General features: G+C 35.7%; 1 protein-coding gene across 1 annotated transcript in view; it reads left to right on the top strand.

The window, feature by feature from the left end:
• Nucleotides 1-21967, top strand: part of PPFIA2 (PTPRF interacting protein alpha 2) — a 509230-nt gene that overhangs the window by 484448 nt on the left and 2815 nt on the right. The window contains exons 24-30 of the mRNA XM_052641133.1: nt 2566-2628; nt 3866-3895; nt 5882-6075; nt 10656-10753; nt 17856-18031; nt 19132-19200; nt 21102-21261. Coding sequence (XP_052497093.1) covers nt 2566-2628; nt 3866-3895; nt 5882-6075; nt 10656-10753; nt 17856-18031; nt 19132-19200; nt 21102-21261 — 790 coding nt within the window. The remainder of the gene's footprint in view (nt 1-2565; nt 2629-3865; nt 3896-5881; nt 6076-10655; nt 10754-17855; nt 18032-19131; nt 19201-21101; nt 21262-21967) is intronic.

Genomic DNA, 21967 nt, shown 5'->3' with positions numbered 1-21967 from the left:
CATCAGGGTCTTTTCCAATGAGTCAGCTCTTTGCATGAGGTGGCCAAAGTACTGGAGCTTCAGCTTTAGCATCATTCCTTCCAAAGAAATCCCAGGGCTGATCCCCTTCAGAATGGACTGGTTGGATCTCCTTGCAGTCCAAGGGACTCTCAAGAGTCTTCTCCAACACCACAGTTCAAAAGCATCAATTCTTCGGCTACTACCTGTAGGCTTGCTTATAAAATAAACTTGAAAACCTCAACTAATGCCTAAGTGGTTGGGTCGTATAGGAGTCATTTTTTGAGCTACTTTTCAAGATTCTAGAGCAGGCAGTGCTCCTCACAAGTAAAACTGCAGAGCACAAGTGAACAGCCAACTTACAACTTCGGGAAGTTTGCCAACCATACTTTAGAAAATTGTCCTGGATATATACTCATTTTGCTTGCAAGGATACAGATGAAGTATCTGCTACAGATGAAGTATCTGGATACAGATGAAGTCTGCTCCTTGAATCCTACTCACTCCAGAATATGGTGATAGACTGGCAGATACAGACTTTAAATAACCTGTGAAAGAGATTAGGTGAAGTGAAGTGAAAGTCACTCAGTCATGTCCAACTCTGTGACCCCATGGACTGTACAGTCCATGGAATTCTCCAGGCCAGACTCTGGAGTGGGTAGCCATTCCCTTCTCCAGAGGATCTTCCCAACCAAGGGGTTGAACCCAGGTCTCCCTCACTGCAGGTGGATTCTTTACTAGCTGAGCCACAAGGAAAGAGAATGTACATGTCTGCATTTCAGTATGAAATAATACTGGTCAAGTTTCTTACAGAGGGAGGGCAATCTTCATTTCTTGGATTCACAATCAAGGTGGAATCTATAGACATCATTGTAAAACAATCTGGCTTAAGTGAATTTCCTCTCAAGTAACCATCATTGTAGCTCGTGATGAAGAGACAGTATAGCCGTTCAGGCAAAGCAGTGTTATGAGTGAGTATAAAGGGAATGTGACAGATGAGTGTAAAAACTCTTTTTAGCATAGTACACTCCTCAAAAAGGCAGTGAGAGCAGTTTCTGCCAAGTGACTTAATAATCATATATTCATATGCAACTTTCTGTTTATAATGAGTACCATTTTTAGAAGCTGGGGATAGAGGTAGGGGCTTTTAATGATGGATGGCTGCTGTATTCCAAGTATATTTTACAGTTGTGCAGTTTTATCTTTTAAGAAAAAATTTCATTTATACTCAGAATTCCAAAATGGTAGGAAAATGAGAATTCTATATGTATAAATGATACTTAGCCTTTGAGATCCTTATGCCTATATGATTTACTTATAATAATGAATATTTACTGTTTCATTGCTCAACCATGAGTAATTCTCCTATACATGAGATTTACCATATTTTGAATTATACTCATCAATTTAGTTTATATGCAGTTATTTTTAAAATTATATTAAATTGCATCATCTATAATAGAAGCTAAGTTAACATGGCATTGTATTGGTAGAAAAGGCCAGAGAAAATTATGGTAATAACTTATATTGTGGTGTCAATTTTGCTACCTCAAATTCTTTAAAACAAGACCCCCTTCCAAAATAAGTAACAAGTAGTACATAGGATATAAATGTCACTGTAACTATAGAATTGATGTATTTGGACAATGTTGAAATGTTCATAATGATATCCCAGTTAAATGGTGGAATTTGATGGGAAGTGGTTCCCAGTGATCTGTATGTTACTAAATGGACTTTGGTTTAGAAATTGTATGTAAGTCGGTGTATAAAAGAAATATCATGGGTTGTTTTTATTAAAAGGAAAATGAGACTTCATAATAGAATAGTGCCTGCTAGAGGGAAACTTCCCTTTTACAATATTTTCTTCTCTATAACAGTGTAGGATACTGCTGAAAAACCAGGTAACCCAAGTTTTGTGACTTCTGTCAATATTTACTGAAAAAAAAAAAAACTTTTATTACATCCAAAATAGCATTTCTTTTTTTTTTTTAAGAATACAGGAAAACAACATATTTACTGAACTGTGAAAGGAAGAGGTCATTTGGGAAAAACTGATATCGATTTCCAGACAGGTTATGATAGTACTTTCAGCTTTGTATTGACAACCAATTTTCTCTTTCCAAGGACACTGAAGAATCAAAACTCTGTGAAGGAGATAGTGGTAATAACATGACAAAACACATGTGTCTTTGTTTACTGAAGAAAAAATATTCTTCTACAAATCAAATTTATTCAGTTCTCCATGATTACAAAAAGATGGATCCAATAGCCACATACTTTTGAAATGCAAATTTTGATTAAGCCTTTTTCCTGATTAATAATTACAGAAGTATCATTTAAAATCTATCCCATCTGAGCTTCACAGCATGCCTCTTTCTATTTAATCTTTTGAAGTAGAAGCAAAAGGGAGCTGTGAGAAGCCAGCAATGCTGTCTCTTGCACATGCTGTAGAAGCAAGAGCACGGTGGTGTTACTGTGGTTCCGTTAACTGACAGTGCCGCTGCCTTTCTTCTTTACCACTGCTTCCGCCCACGGATCCCACTGCTTCCCTCTGGGCCTCCTCACTAGCCTTCAGGCAACGTTTGGGTGACCCATGAAGAAATGGAGAATCTTGCAGCTCCAGCAAAAACGGTTAGTCTTTACAGCTTTGTTGAACATGCGAAAACCTCATTTTGCTGCTATTTGGATGGAAAAGCTATTTTGTTTATACCGTAGGATCAGAGTAATGGGTATGTTTACACAGTGACATGCAATGATTATGGTCTAATTTCACGGCACTTAGACATTTTTAAATAAAGCCATACTAGATTGTCATAATGTGGTTAATATAAGAGTTGGTGACATGCAAACAAGTAATCAAGAATTTAATAATATTTATCTATTTCACAACATTGGAAATGTGTTATAGCAAATATCACTTAAAACTCAGCATATTCCCAGGTAATGCATGTTACCAAACCCAATTAAATTTGTAACGGAATGTATAGATTGAATATCCTTTTTAAATGCAATCATTCAGCTTCTTGTACTTTCCCAATCTCAGATACAGAGCTTCACCCCCATCACCCCCATGAAAAGTGTTCATTTTTAAAAATTATTAGAAGTACATGCTTAAAGAAATTCATGGTGACTCATAATTGTCAGCTTTTAAAAATACAATATTATGTATAGTCATTTTTCATTTGAAGTGGCAAAGTTGGGCATGCCATGCATTTTATTATGAGCAACTTATTTTTAATTTAATGTCCTTTTCATTGTATTTATTTGAAATTGATTATTTAGCTTATGATGAATAAAAATGCCAATGTTGTTTACTAATTACATTTTTACTTTAGCTTGTTGTACTTGGTCTTTTCTTATTGAGTTTTGTTTGTTGCTGCTTGTTGTTGAGACTCATTTCGTTACCACAAAGTTTAGTTGGAAGGATGCAGTTCCTTTGTCCACTCCATTAATTTACTTTGCACAGGATTTCTCCATCATATGTATATATACACATTTGTGCATTGTACATTTATATGTATATAATAAAAAAATTTTTATTATAACTTATTATGAAAAATCTCACAGTTTTAAGAATCAAAAAGGTTTGGAATGACCAGATCAAATGTATCATGAAAATTCCATATGTCACATGTGTGTATTTAATTAGCCTAAATTAGAAATTACATAGGTACCCTCATAGTCACCCTTGAACTCCTCAGTCAATTGCTTTGGATCTCAATAAGGATTGTGTATTTATTTGCCTGTGTCCTAGTTAACAGTTTAATAGCAAAACAATTTTACTTCTACTGGAAAAAAATTTACTGTATCAATTTGAGATTAATTTATATTTATCTGCTTTATTCATCATTTCCTGCTGCTAACACAGAAAGAATCTGAGGAAGGAAGCTGGGCCCAGGTAGGAAATTCATATGCTTTAAAACAGTATCATTTAGTAGGCTATGGATATCTAAAGTAAGAAAACTGTGTGTCATAATATATTATAAATCTTCACTTAGTTTAAGATTTGTTTAATTGTGTATTCAACTTTATTATGTTTAATACTATATAGGTCTTTTTAAATCACCATATTTTACAATCAAGAAGATGGTTGTCATTTTACACCTGGCCTCTTTTGAAAGGAAAATTTCCTTTCTCCTTTAAAAGAACTACAACTTAAACTTCTTGGAAATCGCCCTCTGAATATATTTAATCAGGAATCATTTATGTTGGATGTAAGGGGAAGAGGAGAGATTTCCAAAAAATTGTTTGGAATCCCCTATTCTTTACATGGCACTAGTAGTATAGAGTCCAGCTGCCAGTGCAGGAGATGCAAGAGACACGGGTTCAGTCCCTGGGTCAGGAAGAGCCCTTCGAGGAGGAAATGGCAACCCACCCCAGTGTTCTTGAGAAACCCCACGGAAGAGGAGCCTGCAAGGCCATGGTCCATGGGGTCACACACAGTGGGACACGACTGAATGACTGAGCACACACAAGCTTTACAGTACAATGAAAGTGTGTGCGAAACGGAGTTGCAGGCACATGGGCTAGCTTTGCAACTGCACATCAGAAGTCACTGCCCTTTACTGAGATGGCGTTATGAGCCAAACATCTGTAACGTGAACATGCATATATGTTTGTAGAGAAGTTATTCCTTTCTCAACATTTCTGCACTATACTGCTAAACTAAAAGAATTAATGTGTTATAGGTAATGTGATTCAAACTTTGTATGAAAAATTTCGGTAGTTACTACTAGGACCTTGCTGCTGTTGCTGTTTAGTCACTCAGTCATGTCCAGCTTTTTGTACCCTCATGGACTGCAGCTGGCCAGGCTCCTCTGTTCATGGGATTTCCCAGGCAAGAATATTGGAACGGGTTGCCATTTCCTTCTCCAGGGCATCTGCCTGACCCAGGGATTGAACCCGCGCCTCCTGTGTCTCTTGCGCTGCAGGCCCATTCCTTACCACTGAGCCACCAGGGAAGTCCAGATACTACTAGTACCTACATTTAGTAAATTAGGGTTACACTAGGTCTTTATTTCGGTAAGCATTCCATTTTTTAAGAACACACACAATAAGAGGAACACCTCAATTTTAATGAGAAATACATGTTCTAACTGTGACTTTGATAAGGATCTGAATGGAAAATATTGTCAAATTAATAGACAGTAATAATACTTTTTTAAAATTGTTTTAGTGGTGATGGTTGACTTGGGTTTTGCTTTTGACTTTTACAAACAGTGTTTGGTAAGATCAGTTTATATGTTATATTAAAGAATTAGATTATATTTTACCTTTTTGGTCTGATTCTTTAAATACAAAGTCTATATTGACTGATACCTATAAAAGATTGCATCAATTTTTATAGAGTACTGGTTGCATGCTTCACTAGGTAACAGCAGAGGCCACATAAAGCTTCAGCATTCTGCCCTCTAGCCTTTCTCTCTTCATTTACTGAGGTTTCTGCTTTCACATCAAGATTTGCCATTACACCACAGCAATATAATAGTAGCACTGAAGAGAAGGAAATGGTGGCATACTGGCTGACAGATAAAGATAAAATAAGTTGAATTAAATCTATCTATACAAAGTAAGGATCTTTCAGCTCAGCATTTGTTTATATCATTCATTTTAACTTTTGAATTTAAAATGTATTTTGTATAAAATGGAATTCCTTTTGAGAAAACAAAGTGAGCATAATCATTCACTGTAAGCAAGGACCCTGTAGGCAAGGACCCAGACTTCCACTTTATACAAAAGAAATCCGATTTAGAGGCTAAATATTATTTCTGCTTCATTTCAATATATAAAAGAATTAAATATCAATGAAAATGATAGCCCATATCCTCCAATTACCATCTCATTTTATTGGTTAAGAAACTTGACTGCTATAAAACAATTCTAGTGTCCGGTTTTCCTACAGACCCTGGCATATGGAGATATGAACCATGAGTGGATTGGAAACGAATGGCTTCCCAGCCTGGGGCTACCTCAGTACAGAAGTTATTTTATGGAATGCTTGGTAGATGCAAGAATGCTAGATCACCTAACAAAAAAAGATCTCCGCGTCCATTTAAAAATGGTGGACAGTTTTCATCGGTAGGTTTCAGTTTTTTTCTGAAATAATTTAAGTGAAAAAGTAATTAATGTATATATTACTAGAACATAGAGAGATATTTAAGAAAGATGGAGTATGTACTCTGAAACATCTGTGTACATCTACTTGGCAAAAATATATTCATGCAATAAATTGCAGGGACTGTCTAATGTAGAGCTGGGTGCATATTAGATGCCCAAAATTTACAGAATTAGACAGTACTAAATTCTCATAGAGCGTAGATCTCCCCCCCCCAAATATTTAGGAAATTTCATGTTTGCAATTTGAATCTATGTGTTCATTGTAGAAAATATTTATTAAGAACAAATGCATCAATTTCAACTATAGATATATGTAGTTATAAATAACAGGGTTATTCTAGAAAAAATTTTGAGAAGGAATTCTCTGAAAAACATTTTTGTTTTTATATAAATCTTTCAGTGCTTTTGCTTATTTGTGCATTAATTTTCAGGGAAAAAACACTGAATAGGACATGAGACAGTAGTAAGAACACAGAGAAGTAAATTGATGTGATTAAAAAAATGAAAATTCTTTTTTCAAGTTGTTTATTATCCAGGGGGTAGAAAAACACTTCTTATAATACCATGTCATAAATTTTATGTTATAGCCTGATCTCTTTGTAAGTCATCTGTAAAACTGTCAGTTGTATTATGATCATTTTATATATAGTTAATTACAGTAAATTAATAAATATAAATCTAGACAATTTGGCAAACTATTTGCTCACATCCTGTCCAACATTTAATTAATGACTGAAATTAAAATGGTATAAAAATCATTTATGTTAATTACATAGTTAGGATAAAGAGATAATAATTGAGATTCTTCAGTTAAATTTATCAAAATCTTTTGAATTTTAACAGTTGTTGACACTATTGGATTAAATCTAGTAGAGATGAATATAATACCATTTTTAAAAACCATTAAAATGCTGGATTGGGAGTTCATTATTTAGAAGCAGTTCAAGTGAAAAATATGATATGTTCTTTATAGTTGACACAAAAGTCTCAGTTCTGGTTAATGGCTTGCCAGGGCATATCTGTACTGTGTTTATTGGCGGACACAATAAAAGTTCTACTACGTGGTGAGATGACGATAAGAAACTGTATTCATTTATGGATATTAAACTGTGATAGAGTAGTAGAAGTCTAGGGGAAAGGAAGGATTAAATTTAGCTTGGATAGGGAAGAATTCAGATAAATTTACTTATGTTTTAACATATGTGATAGAAGAAGAATATTTGCTCTCTTCAACATACACTTTCCTATTTCAAATAGGTGTAGATTACAGAGTGAGTAATTTGTGCCCAATAGAAAAAAAAAAACTTTGTTATCGCTATTGCCCTCTAGCACACATTGTGATGTAGTGAGTTCTCTGTCATTGGATGTTTCAGTTCAGTTCAGTTCAGTTGCTCAGTCGTGTCCGACTCTTTGCAACCCCATGAATTGCAGCATGCCAGGCCTTCCTGTCCATCACCAACTCCCGGAGTTCACTCAGACTCACATCCATTGAGTCCGTGATGCCATCCAGCCATCTCATCCTCTATCGTCCCCTTCTCCTCCTGCTCCCAATCCCTCCCAGCATCAAAGTCTTTTCCAATGAGTCACCTCTTCGCATGAGGTGGCCAAAGTACTGGAGCTTCAGCTTTAGCATCATTCCCTCCAAAGAAATCCCAGGGCTGATCTCCTTCAGAATGGACTGGTTGGATCTCCTTGCAGTCCAAGGGACTCTCAAGAGTCTTCTCCAACACCACAGTTCAAAAGCATCAATTCTTCGGTGCTCAGCTTTTTCACAGTCCAACTCTCACATCCATACATGACCACAGGGAAAACCATAGCCTTGACTAGACGGACATTTGTTGGCAAAGTAATGTCTCTGCTTTTCAATATACTATCTAGGTTGGTCATAACTTTCCTTCCAAGGAGCAAGCGTCTTTCAATATCATGGCTGCAGTCACCATCTGCAGTGATTTTGAAGCCCCCCAAAATAAAGTCTGACACTGTTTCCACTGTTTCCCCATCTATTTCCAATGAAGTGATGGGACTGGATGCCATGATCTTCGTCTTCTGAATGTTGAGCTTTAAGCCAACTTTTTCTGCATATCTGAGGTTATTGATATTTCTCCCAGCAATCTTGATTCCAGCTTCTGCTTCTTCCAGCCCAGTGTTTCTCATGATGTACTGTGCATATAAGTTAAATAAGCAGGGTGACAATATACAGCCTTGACGTACTCCTTTTCCTATTCGGAACCAGTCTGTTGTTCCATGTCCAGTTCTAACTGTTGCTTCCTGACCTGCATATAGGTTTCTCAAGAGGCAGTTTTGTGTAGTTGCGATAGATTTTTGAACACTAGAATTTCTGCTGACACACTTATGCCTGTTTTGTATTCTTCAGATCAATTTTAGTTATTACTATTATAATAGAAATGGTTAATCCAGTAATCAGGTTTTTTTTTTTAATCAACATTGTTAATTGGCCATAGCCCAATAAAAAATGTTTTGGGTGTTAAAAAATATTTCAAAGAAATCAAAATTACTCAAATGGCAGAGTTCTTGTTTGTCCTGAGCTCTGACTTAAAGCAGGTAGTACTTGACTGCTTATGACAACCCACTGTCTTTATAGCTCAGTTTGCCACCTGTCAGACATTATTATAACAATATATATATATATATATATCCCCTTTATAGCACAATTTTACATGACATATAAAAGTTTGGCAGAAATTAGGCAAAAAGCCACTGGTTTAACCTCAAGGTGGCTAATGTCTATGATGGTTTTCACATCAGTATTATCTGGTATCCACTGAATTAGTTTAATTGGGCTAACATAACCAAATACCACAGATGGGTGGCTTAAACAACAGAAATTTACTTTCTTTAAGTTCTGGAATCTAGAAAACAAAGTGTCAGCATTGTTGGTTTCTTCACCTTGACTTGCAGATAGCTGCTTTCTCAGTGGGTGCACACATGGTCTTCCCTGTGCATGAATACATACCAGTTTTCTCTGTGTTCCAAATTTTCTCTTCTGTAAGGACACTGGTCTTACTGGATTAAGGCCTACCCTGATGTCCTTATTTTATCTTAATTACCTCTCTTAAGACCCGATCTACAATTACAGTCACATTCTGAAGTAGGGTGGTTTAGGGCTTCAACAAAAGAATTTGGGGGAATACAATTCATCCAATAGTAGCAATTAATGTAGTTTTTTTTTTCATTTTCCTCTGATTCTGAACTATTTGAATTCAGCATTGCTTTATGAAAAAATGCAGGGCTTAGAAGTGCATCCAGCACGTAAGAGTAGCCTGGCCAGTGTGTTGTGTCTAAGTGAAGTGAGGTGAAAGTCACTAAGTCATGTCCAACTGTTTGTGACCCCATGGACTACAGCCCACCAGGCTCCTGTCCATGGGATTTCCCAGGCAAGAATTCTAGAGTGGGTTGCCATTTCCTTCTCCAGTGTATGTCTTTGTCTATAATTCTAAACATTTAAGAAATCACTAATAATCAGTGTTCTTCATCCTGAGCCCTAGAGATTCTTTCTACCTATTATACTCTTTCATAACCTTTATATATAGTATCACTAAGTCTTCTTTCTTCTCTTCAAACATCCCTGGGTTTTGGATTTTCTTTTCATGCTTTTCATTGTCTTTATCGTGACCATTATTTTGACAGCATTGATTCCTCAACTCGTTTCCCTGTTACCTAGAATTACCTATTTTTCCCAACTCCTGTTTTGCTATCAGACTCATTCTTTCTTAAATCAAAACCTTTCATGTTTTTCTCCTTTGAAAATTGTCCAGTAATTTTCTGTCATCTTGATGTGTCCCACATTATTCTGAATGCACACTTTTCTTAATGTAACTCCATTCTCCATGTGAAATCACATTCCTCCTTATTTCCTGACATGGATTCTCAACTCTGACAGTGGGTCTCACTATCACCACATATTTAATATTTTATCAGCAATCCTATGTTCATGGGGCCCCGTAATCTTTCTCTGCTTGATCTTTAAGGATCAGTTTTTGGTAAATCCACAGTATCTTTTCCATAGGGAGTTCCATTGTTTGTTGACTTTTTCCTTTCACATAGTTCTCTATCACTTAGAGCTGGTGGCTATTTATTTTATTTGCTTCTATATGTTAATACTTTACTTACTCATATTTGTATATTATTCTTCTCATCATGAAAAAGAGGGTAACCATTTCCTATAAATTCCTTCTTGACTCCATAATAGTGACTCTCTTTAAGTTATTTTCAAATGAGTAAGATGTTCATTTGTCTTCAAACAATTCTAAAATAGCTTAACAGAAAACAAAAATGTAGATGAACAACAAAATCCAAGATTATTTTAAGACTATGCTTAATTTATTTCAAAAATACTTTCTTTACTCTTTAGAAACACTGAGTGCTTAAAATAACTATAATTTTATTTCCCTATAATCCTAAATAATTTAATTACAGATATAACATTAACGTATTGTCAAAGAAGTAAGACATAGTGTTGACTATGCTTAATCATCTACTGAGTAATCTCACTGTTTTCTCCTTTTTTAAAAAAATAACAGAACAAGTTTACAATATGGAATTATGTGCTTAAAAAGGTTGAATTATGACAGAAAGGAACTAGAAAGAAGACGAGAAGCAAGCCAACATGAAATAAAAGGTACTATGTCTTTCTTTCATACCAAATCATAAGTCTTTCTTTGGGGGGGATTATTTGTTTTCATTTTTATGAACATAAAATGTTGTATGCATTACAACTGTCATTAAATAACATAAATATTCGACTAGAAGTATCATCATCATTTGTTTTTCATAACTTTTCTGATTAAAACTCAGAAAGGGATATCATCACTATATAAGATAGATATCCCATTGGGGGCATATTTTTGATTTTCTGAATTGAGGTCTATTCCTCTGAACCTATTAATTATACATTCTGTTTATCCTACAGATGCCTCCACATAGCTATTTTTGTCAAAGTTTTAATAGAACCTTCTCATTATGATTCAGAGAAACATGGTATATAATTTATTTATAGCAGTTCATCTTTGACTTGTATCATTTGATTTTATTTCAGTGCCCAGAGATTTTATTTCTGTAAGACATATAAATTATATAGGAATTTTTATTTGGAAGTTACAGAGGGATTTTTCCCCTATGAGACTAGTTCACTAATAATTTTAACTAGAAATGATTTTAGAAAGATTACTGGCTGCTGCAACTAATATTTGTATGAAAATATTTGATTTGAATTATAAGAAAAGACTGTAACAGACTTATTAGAAAAGTACTGTATTTAGTAATTGACCTTTAAACATTGAGATATACCTTAGTATACAGAGGAAAGAACATGTTTAAAAAGAACAACATGTTAGGTCTTACACTTGTTAGAGACTACTTTATTTTTATTATTGTTGTTGTTAAAGGAAATTTTAATGACTTGATGTAAGATATAAGTTATCTATAGGACTTTGGGGCGGGGGGAATCATGTCCTTTTATGTCCATTTTTAATGGAAAAAAAGGCTCAAAATATTTAAAAAAATTAGTATAAGCAAAATGAACTCTGTATAAGTTATTATTTGTTTGTTATTTCCTGGGAGTTTATATTTAGAAGCATTTCATTGAATTCAGTAAGTGTAATTAATTGTTAAAAGTTAGGCATGAGTTTGTTGTTATTTTCACTGCCTTTAGGGGTTAGATATGAAAACAGTATGTATTACATGTTATCTATCTTCCCCATATTAAAGTTTAGTACTGTTTTATTTTTTAAGATGTTAGACTTATGTAGTTTTCATTTATGATGAGCATTGTCAGAAATTACTTTTACCTTTGGCAGTTCTTGGACAGTACATTAGTTACACTAGAATGGGTCTGAATGCCTGTGAAGGTGATTGATTAAAAATATTTTTCGATAAATGGTTCATTGGAGACTAGACAGATACAATGGATTTCTTGTAACACTTCATTTGACTCATTGCTTAGGAGCAAGAAAGTGTTTTTCCATTATCAAAATTGAGTTGTTTGATTTCACTTTGTTTTGGGGACCCAGGAAATTGCAAGCTATCTTTAGACCATTGCTGTTCAGTTGAATTGAAATTTGGGGATTAATTGGCCAAGAAAGACCCCAAAAGGAAGTCTGTGCTCAAAAGATGCTTTTGCACACAAATAGACTTTACCATGGGACATGCCTTTCTGGTTTTCTTTTTGAAGTACTTTTTTCAAATTAGATTTTATTATGCTTGGTTTTACCATGGAATGCTTCAGATATAGACGTTTTTGGCACTACATCAAATATTATATTAGTACTTGGCAATTGTAAGCATAACTCTGAGAAAAACTGCCATGATTCACCATGATTATACACAGGCAACTCCATGTGTGATGTAGCTGTGAGATCATAAAAATAGCCCATTTCCTATGACTGATCTGATGACATTTACAGGAATAACTCTTGACTGTGACTAGGGGTCTCTGTTATTATCTGAAGTATTAATTAACCTTGACCTTAATAAACAGCTTTCTGAAGTGAAGAGACCATGTGCATATCAGGGATCTACAAGCATTTAATTTGTTGCTAGGAAACCATCAACACTGATCTCTAGCCATTTATTGTTTAGGTCAAGATCCTTACAAAGTTTTAAAGTCAGAGCGTAAGTTTTGCTTCAAAACAGATTTATAGAATGGGATCTAATTTACAAAATGAAAAAAAAAGAAACTATGATGTTCTGAAGAAGAGAATTTGGGATTAGTATCTTATTTACCTTCAGCCTGTAAATAAATGGATTATTTTATATTTATTATTTCATAAATAGCTACAGTTATGTTAATGGAATTTTTGATAGACATGTTTATAGAAATATGGTAACTATATATGTCATAGACTAACAAAACATAAACCCAGCTCTAGAAAAGAATGCTTTCTATTTACAAATTTGTTTAGCATAAAGAGAACTCGACATTTTTGTTGAACTGTTGTGCCATTAGTAAAAATAATTACAGAACTGTTACTGCCAACCATACATACCTACCCAACTTTTGAAGTACAGTGTGGTATAATCAGTAGATAGGACTACAGTAACTGATTAAATGTAACCAAAATATAATACCACCAACTTACATCCTGTTTTCTGAGGTCTAACACCTCAATGGAAAAAGTTAACAAACACAGAGGAACACATATACTTTAGGACTGACCCAGAGAGACCCAGTGAATATACATAATATAAAATGTCCTTAGATAGCAAAGATTATTGCTGAAGTCCTTTGCTTTGCTGAAGACATGGGGAAAGAAAGAGCTAGAATTCTGAGACAATAAACATCCTACTTCCTGAAGAAATTCATTCTGCCTGGGCTGCAGCAAGATATAGTAAAGTGATTCTGAAAAGTGGGCATTTTGAGTCTTTCCTCACATGTTTCTCATTAAACCAAATCCAAGAGACTCGTAGGGGCTTTGTTTTGAAGACTGTTTGCTTGAACACTGTTCAAGCCACAATAGGAGTTAAGCAGAGGTATGTGAAGTAGATATGCCTTCCAGATTCATACGCAAATACTTTACCATCACCGTGGATTGGCAGAGACAAACTAATCTGAGGAATTTCTACTTCTGACTATAAATGGAATACATTCAATCAGATCAATCTTCAACCAAGAACAAGTAGAAAAACTAGGTCAATCAAGAAATAGCTGTTTGAAGGCAGCAGGAAGCAACTAAGACACCCAAGCCTTAAGAGGCCACAATCTTGAGAAAGAGAGAAATGTGTTGAGAGGTAAGCCTGTAGCACTGGGTGTTTTAAATTGTGAGAGTGGGTATTTATTTAGCAATATCTGCTAACATTAAGTGTATGTATACAACATGACATCAGTTCTATCATTTGCTACCCAATAGCTATATATATATTCACAATATACACCAAAATACATAAATAAGAGTGTTCAAGGCAGCACTATTCTTAACCCACAGGAGAATCCACATTTCCATCAACAGTAGAGTGGGTCCATCGTGGCAGAATCATACAATGGGATATTAAATAGCAATGAAAATAACCATAGCATGGGTGAACTATTGAGTGAAAGACATAGACACAAAAATACATGTTGCACGGTTTCGTTTATAAAAAGCTAAGAAATCAGACAAATCTAATCTGTGGTGAGAACAGTCAAAATATCGGTTACCGTTGGAGTGAGGATAGTGACTGAGAAAGCACATGAAGGCCTGGTGCTGAGGTATCACTCTACTGCTTTAATATTATACAAGAAATCCTAAATTTGGTTATTAATTAATGTATTCTACAAATTAGTATGATGTTTCTGAAATTAATGTATAAATACCCCCCACACACACACATTAAGAAGAAAATAATATTAAGATTTTTGCAGATAATTCAGGATATAAGCAGTTGAAGAATATTTCTTAAAGTATTCTTTATAGTTTTTGTGGATAAGGTATACATTTCACTCAGAAAGAAAAAAAAATAAAAGTAAGTAAGGAAAACTTATTTTTATTGTAATAGTAAACTATGGGCTTCATTTCCCTTTCTACAGGGTTGAGAAAAACTTTCATTTTTTTTCCTCATTTCCCCTAAGTTCTTAAAATATCTTTCTTTTCAATGAAACATTCTGGTACTTCTATTTGGATGTATTTCTGTCACTTATAATGAAAGAAAATGAGGAAAAAGTGATAAAACTTTTGATATGTTTTGATACTTTGATATGTTTTTGTCCAAATAAAGGTGTACCTAATATTTTTCTCTAAAGGTTTTAGTTTTAGAAAATAAAATTCAAAGTATTTTATACCTCAGTAAAATACTGCTTTTCAACCTAAAATGAAAAAAAAAAAATTATGACTTGAGAGTCATTGATTTTTGGATTAATATGTAACTGAGAAATAGTGGGTTGACAAAATAGTAGGGTAAGTATTAAACTATTCAATGTCTGTTCTATCTTATTCTGACTGATTGCTTCAGATGAAAAGAAGTTTCTTCTAGTATATAATAATTAGGTAGTAGTTTAAAAATCACTCTGATGAAGAACCATATTAAACTCTCATCTTGCTCTCTTGACAGAAGAGCTGTATATTGACACAAATAAGAAATGTCCTCAGTTCAGTAAATTCAGTCATTCAGTCGTGTCCGATTCTTTGCGAACCACTGGACTGCAGCACGCCAGGCTTCCCTGTCCATCACCAACTCCCAGAGCATACTCAAACTCTTGTCCATCAAGTCAGTGATGCTATCCAACCATCTCATCCTCTGTCATCCCCTTCTCCTCCTGCCTTCAATCTTTCCCAGCATCAAGGTCTTTTCTAGTGAGTCAGTTTTCACATCAGGTGGCCAAAGTATTGGCGTTTCAGCTTTAGCATCAGTCCTTCCAATGAAGATTCAGGACTGATTTCCTTTAGGATAGACTGGATCTCCTTGCACTCCAAGGGACTCTCAAGAGTCTTCTCCAACACCACAGTTCAAAAGCATCAATTTTTGGTGCTCAGCTTTCTTTATAGTCCAACTCACATCCATATATGACTATTTGAAAAACCATAGCTTTGACTTTATTGACCTTTGTTGGCAAAGTACTGTCTCTGCTTTTGAATATGTTGTCTAGCTTGGTCACAGTTTTTCTTCCAAGGAGCAAGCGTCTTTTAATTTCATGGCTGCAATCACCATCTGCAGTGATTTTGGAGCCCCCCAAAATAAAGTCTGACACTGTTTCCACTGTTTCCCCATCTATTTGCCTTGAAGTGATGGGACCAGATGCCTTGATCTGTTTTCTGAATGTTGAGTTTTAATACAATGTTTTCACTCTCCTCTTTCACTTTCATCAAGAGTCTCTAGTTCTTCTTCACTTTCTGCCATAAGGGTGGTATTGTCTGCATATCTGAGGTTATTGATATTTCTCCTGGTAATATTGATCCCAGCTTGTGCTTCATCCAGCCTGGCATTTCTCATGATGTACTCTGCATAAAAGTTAAATAAGCAGGGTGACAATATGCAGCCTTGATGTATTTCTTTCCCCATTTGGAACCAGTCTGTTGTTCCATGTCCAGTTCTAACTGTTGCTTCCTGACCTGCATACAGATTTCTCAAGAAGAATCTCTGGAAGAACTGTCAACAGTTTGTTGTGATCCACACAGTCAAAGTCTTTGGCATAGTCAATAAAGCAGAAGATGTTTTTCTGGAATTCTCTTGCTTTTTAGATGATCCAGTGGATGTTGGCAATTTGATTTCTGGTTCCTCTGCCTTCTCTTAATCCAGCTTGAACATCTGGAAGCTCACAGTTCACATGCTGTTGAAGTCTGACTTGGAGAATTTTGAGCATTACTTTGCTAGGGTGTGAGATGAGTGCAATTGTGCAGTAGTTTGAATTCTTTGGCATTGCCTTTCTTTGGGATTGGAATGAAAACTGACCTTTTCCAGACTTGAGGTCAATGCTGAGTTTTCCAAATTTGCTGGCATATTGAGTGCAGCACTTTCACAGACTCATCTTTTAGGATCTGAAATAGCTCAACTGGAATTCTATCACCTCCACTAGCTATGTTCATAGTGATGTTTCCTAAGGCCCACTTGACTTTGCAATCCAGGATGTCTGGCTCTAGGTGAGTGATCACACCATTATGGTTATCTAGGTCATGAAGATCTTTTTTGTATCGTTCTGTGTATTCTTGCCACTTCTTCTTAATAATGAGTGTAGCATTATCTTCACTACCTCCACCATAGTTTGGCCTCAGGTCAAACAACAGGGAGGAAACACAGCCCCACCCATCAACAGAAAATTGGATTAAAGATTTACTGAGCATGGCCATGCCCATCAGAACAAGAGCCAGTTTCCCCCTCAGTCTCTCCCATCAGGAAGCTTCCATACGCCTCTTATTCTTGTCCATCAGAGAGCAGACATACTGAAAACCACAGTCACGGAAAACTAACCAATCTGATCACATGGACCACAGCCTCGTCTAACTCAATGAAACTATGAGCCAGGCTGGGTAAGCCCACCTAAGACAGGCGGGTCATGGTGGAGAGGTCTGACAAAATGTGGTCCACTGGAGAAGGGAATGGCAAACCACTTCAGTATTCTTGCCTTGAGAACCCCATGAACAGTATGAAAAGACGAAACGATAGGATACTGAAAGATGAACTCTCCAGGTCAGTTGGTGCCCAGTATGCTACTGGATATCGGTGAAGAAATAACTCCAGAAAGAATGAAGAGACAGAGCCCAAGCAAAAACAACACCCAGTTGTGAATGTAACTGCTGATGAAGTAAAGTCTGATGCTGTGAAGAGCAATATTGCCTAGGAACCTGGAATGTTATGTTCATGAATCAAGGCAAATTCTAAGTGCTCAAACAGGAGATGGCAAGAATGAACATTGACATTTTAGGAATCAGTGAACTAAAATGGACTAGAATGGGCGAATTTAACTCAGATGATCAAGAAATGTCCCCATCTGGTGGTAAAAGCACTGAACTTCAGACAAGACCCCTAGAGAATGAAAACAAGAAATGCTTTGAGACATTATGTTCCATGTGATGGAAATGCTCTCATTTCAGTGATAATAAGCGCTCTTAAAAATGACAACATTTTTCTAGGCTAAAAGTATAGTTATTTTAACAGTAAATATATGTAACACAAGGGTGCCCAGGTGCCTTAGGAAGTAGATAAAGAAGTCAGCATAAATGATGATCTGGCCAGACACCCTTGGCTCATTTTAGTTAGCAGTTTTTTTATTATGCAAAATACTGAAGCCTAAAATATTGCACCTCTTTTCCTAGATGTGTTGGTGTGGAGCAATGATCGTGTTATTCGCTGGATACAAGCAATTGGACTTCGAGAATATGCAAATAATATTCTTGAAAGTGGTGTGCACGGCTCCCTTATAGCCCTGGATGAGAACTTTGACTACAGCAGCTTAGCTTTATTACTACAGATTCCAACACAGAACACCCAGGCAAGCCCCTCTGTGCCGTAGTTGTGCTGTGTCCTAACTTATATAAGTGAGAGTGAATGTCAATCCATCATATCCAACTCTTTGCAGCCCCATGGACTATACAGTCCATGGAATTCTCCAGGCCAGAATAATGGAGTGGGTAGCCGTTCCCTTCTCCAGGGAATCTTCCCAACCCAGGGATTGAACCCAAGCCTCCTGCATTGCAGGTGGATTCTTTACCAGCTGAGCCACCACGGAAGCTGTATGTAAGGACAAAGTAAACTTTTAGGAAAAAAAAACAAAAGTTGGCTGTGTATTCATGATTCTTAATGGGCGTTAGCTCAACCTTTGAAATATGTCACTGGGGCTTTAATTTTAAGCTACTGGATTTCTAGCCAAAACAAAATCATAAAATGAAGCAGCACAGGATTTAGAAGTTATGTGGTCCACCTTCCCACCTGAATGCCAGATTCCCCCAAGCAGTGTCCCTGACAGATGGCCTTTAGTTTCTGCCTCTCTGTGGACCAGTCATTTCTATTCAGATGTCTGAATTAGATAGAGAAGAGGCTTTGCTTTTTGCCATTGATTCCCAAGTCTGGGTAATTATTTGAATCACGGGAGCTCCTTAAAAATTTAAAAGAAGATCTTGCAATCTACATCACAGGCCTAAGAAATCAGATATCAAGAGAGAGGACACAGAAATCCTAATTATCTAGTTTCCCCGAGTGATGATCCTTGGTCAGATTTGAGAACTGTATTTGAGAACTGCATAGATTTGATAAAAGTACGGCAGTCTAACTTTACTTTCCAATTCATTTTTACATATTTCAAAGTTTACATCAAGGACTCAATTAGAAAAAGTAATAAGTGAGGTCAAACCCCTTTACCGCAGATATTTATGTGAGGCTATATGTCTGCTGTCCGTAGACTAAAGAAAATTGTCCTTCCTTGTGTTTATAGTTAAAATTTACAGTGGCTTATATATGAAGGACAAAAAAAAAAAAAAGACCCTTATAAATAAAACAAGGTATTAGGACATTTTCGGAGGTAAATATAATCGCTATGATTTTTTCAAATAAAATGTGACTTCAGTGATGGTAACTGTAATTGGATGTCAACAGGCAAGGCAGATTCTCGAAAGGGAATACAATAACCTCCTGGCTCTGGGAACCGAACGGCGGCTGGATGAAGTAAGTCCTTGTCTGTCGCTCAAAAGGGGCCTTAGTGCAAGCAAAATGGCTTTCAAGGACTACTGCTCAACTTAACCAGATGCTTGTATAGACGCAGTCTAGAATTTCCTCCACTTACATATTTGTTATTCATTTGATTTGGAAAAGAACTTTATGAATTCATGAGTATTATCATATCAGCAGTTGGAGACAGTAAGAAATAATTCAGAATCAGCCATTTTACATGAGTTGTAACAGCAAAATACCGTTGAGCAACATTTTTTAAAGTATAAGTAGTGGTAACACTAGTCGTGATAAATTCAGCTTTTTAGTAAGGAATGTGCTTATTTCTAAATACCAGTTTATCTTCACAGGAAATTTTAGGATATTTAAAGAAACAGAAAACTTGCTTTCAATAAAATGGGAAGCTTTATTTTAGATATCGTTATTGTGTTTTCCTTAAAACGTATGTGTAACATTTTAACAGTCATAGGAATTGAAAGCTATATTGAGTATCAGAATCTCTACACATCATATATGCATGTTTAAATGATTTGAAAATAGTAAACAGGTAAGTAGCCTCCTGAGATGAAGGAATACAAGGGTCTTTATCACACTCTGTGCACTGATGAACTGTGGATTGTAACAGTCCTTTTGAGGTTTTCAGGGATCTTTCTGGAAGAAATGGGGAGGAAAAGCTGAGTATGAGGTGGAAAAAAAAGAGATGAAGAATTACGTGTTGCAAAATGCAGGTGTTTCTAGGCTGTAAAGAGAAGCTGATTACAATGGTTTTGTGAGTGAACCCAGCAATTCTTAAAATGGCACAGTAATACCACATTCAGATGGGCAGGGAACATGACCTTGGTTTTATAAAACTCAAGCTGTCCTTTGTGGAGGATGAACCTCAGCTAGCTTCCTAAAATTCTTACTCCTGTCCAGTTAGGATAATAGTTACTGTTTTTAAAAACCAGTTGATATTTAACTGACCTTAATTTTATAATTTGTTGGATAATCTTTTCAATCCTTATTCTTTTTTAAAAAAAATTATTTAAGTATAGCTAAACTACAATGTTGTGGTTTCTGGTGTATAATGAAGTGATTCAGTTCTATATCTATTCTTTTCATATTATTTTCCATTATGGTTTATTATAGGATATTGTATATAGTTTCCTGTGCTATATAGTAGGACCTTGCTGTTGATATATTTTGTACAAAATAGTTTGTATCTGCTTTAAATCTTTATTCTTAATTGTTGAAACAAAAAGATAGTCTACATAAACCCATACACACTTTTAAATACAATTATCCTTATTTAAAAGTTAGAAAAGGAATTTTAATAAAAAATTGTTAAAGATCTGTCATAGTGTTAGATTCTAAAACACAGACTGACCCGAAGCAGAGGTCTAGGCCGAGGTACACGCCTATGTGGGTTCTAGTGTTGCTTCTTGAAAATAATGGACAAGCTGAAAAGCCTAAATGGAACATGACTATCTGCCTTTCAAATATGCTGCCCCTTCTTCTTCTTATTAAGAGCAGCAATGTGACTTTATCATCGAAACCCTTGTCTCTTGTTTTAGTGTTTTGTTTATTGCTGTGCTTGATTTTGGTTTTCTTCTTTGAATGTGAACAAAAATATCTAAATAACTTAGCTAGAGCCAGAACAGACTTGTTTCTGAGAGAAACTGATTATTCATATCCCACGGAAATAATCTCATGGCTTCTGTAGATGCCACTGAGAGCATATCCTCAATTGAGATTAGAGAGCGTATCTTTTACTATCCTCTCATGGAAACCTTGTTCTATGATGTTGTTGCTTATCGTTCTCATTAACTTTCTGTTACATGTTTCTAAGCACATGGTTTAAAGCACCTGGACTAGTTTACTTGTTTTCATTACATCAAATTATAACTCTGTACTGGCAGAGTGAGGACAAGAATTTCAGGCGTGGGTCAACCTGGAGAAGGCAGTTTCCTCCCCGTGAAGTACATGGAATCAGCATGATGCCCGGGTCCTCAGAAACACTGCCGGCTGGATTCAGGTTAACTACGACGTCTGGGCAGTCGAGGAAAATGGCAACGGATGGTACAGTGGTTTTGCATTTGTGCTTATAAAGTAAAACGCTTGCTTAGCAAGTGCTATCATTCTCTGATCTCGCACAGCTTTCTGAAATTGACTCTTTCCTTAAGTTGCTTTGCTTTGCTTGAAGTTTGCTTTGCTTTCATCAGACTATTCTCCTTTGTGAATTGCTAATGCATGAACTCACAGCACTTTATTCACATCTAAAAAATAATTTAAAATTAAATCCTAAAAAGGACAATTTTGGCTAATGTCCACATCTAGGAAGAAAAACATCTGCATGATTTGTGTTTCTTTACTCTTCTATTCACCAAGTAAACAATTTGTTTAGAGTTTGGATTTGGACTAACTATCCTTAATAAATGGAAATGAAATCCACTGTTGCCCTACATGCTTGAATATTGCAAAGTTTTATATTTCATCTTAAAAACTTGGACTCATCAGATATTTTCATCTCTGACCAAGGCAGAAGGCCTTAAATAAACAAGCACAACCATGAGAAGAGAATTAAACAAACACAAAACCGACAGTAATTTCCCAATTAGTATTTCCTTCTGTGGACATTAGACTTGTGTTATATATTTCACAAAGGGAAACAGCCATTCTGGAGGAGAGAGACAGCCCTGAAATTGTAGTCACAAAGTTTTGTCTGTTTGGTAGGCACTGAACGAAAAAGTCCCACTCTCTTTTACTGAGAGAACCACCTATAAAC

Source organism: Budorcas taxicolor, chromosome 5, assembly GCF_023091745.1.
Source record: "Budorcas taxicolor isolate Tak-1 chromosome 5, Takin1.1, whole genome shotgun sequence".
Taxonomy (NCBI): Eukaryota; Metazoa; Chordata; class Mammalia; order Artiodactyla; family Bovidae; genus Budorcas; species Budorcas taxicolor.
Note: the sequence above shows the minus strand (reverse complement) of the source record. Positions and strands in the feature narration are given on the sequence as shown.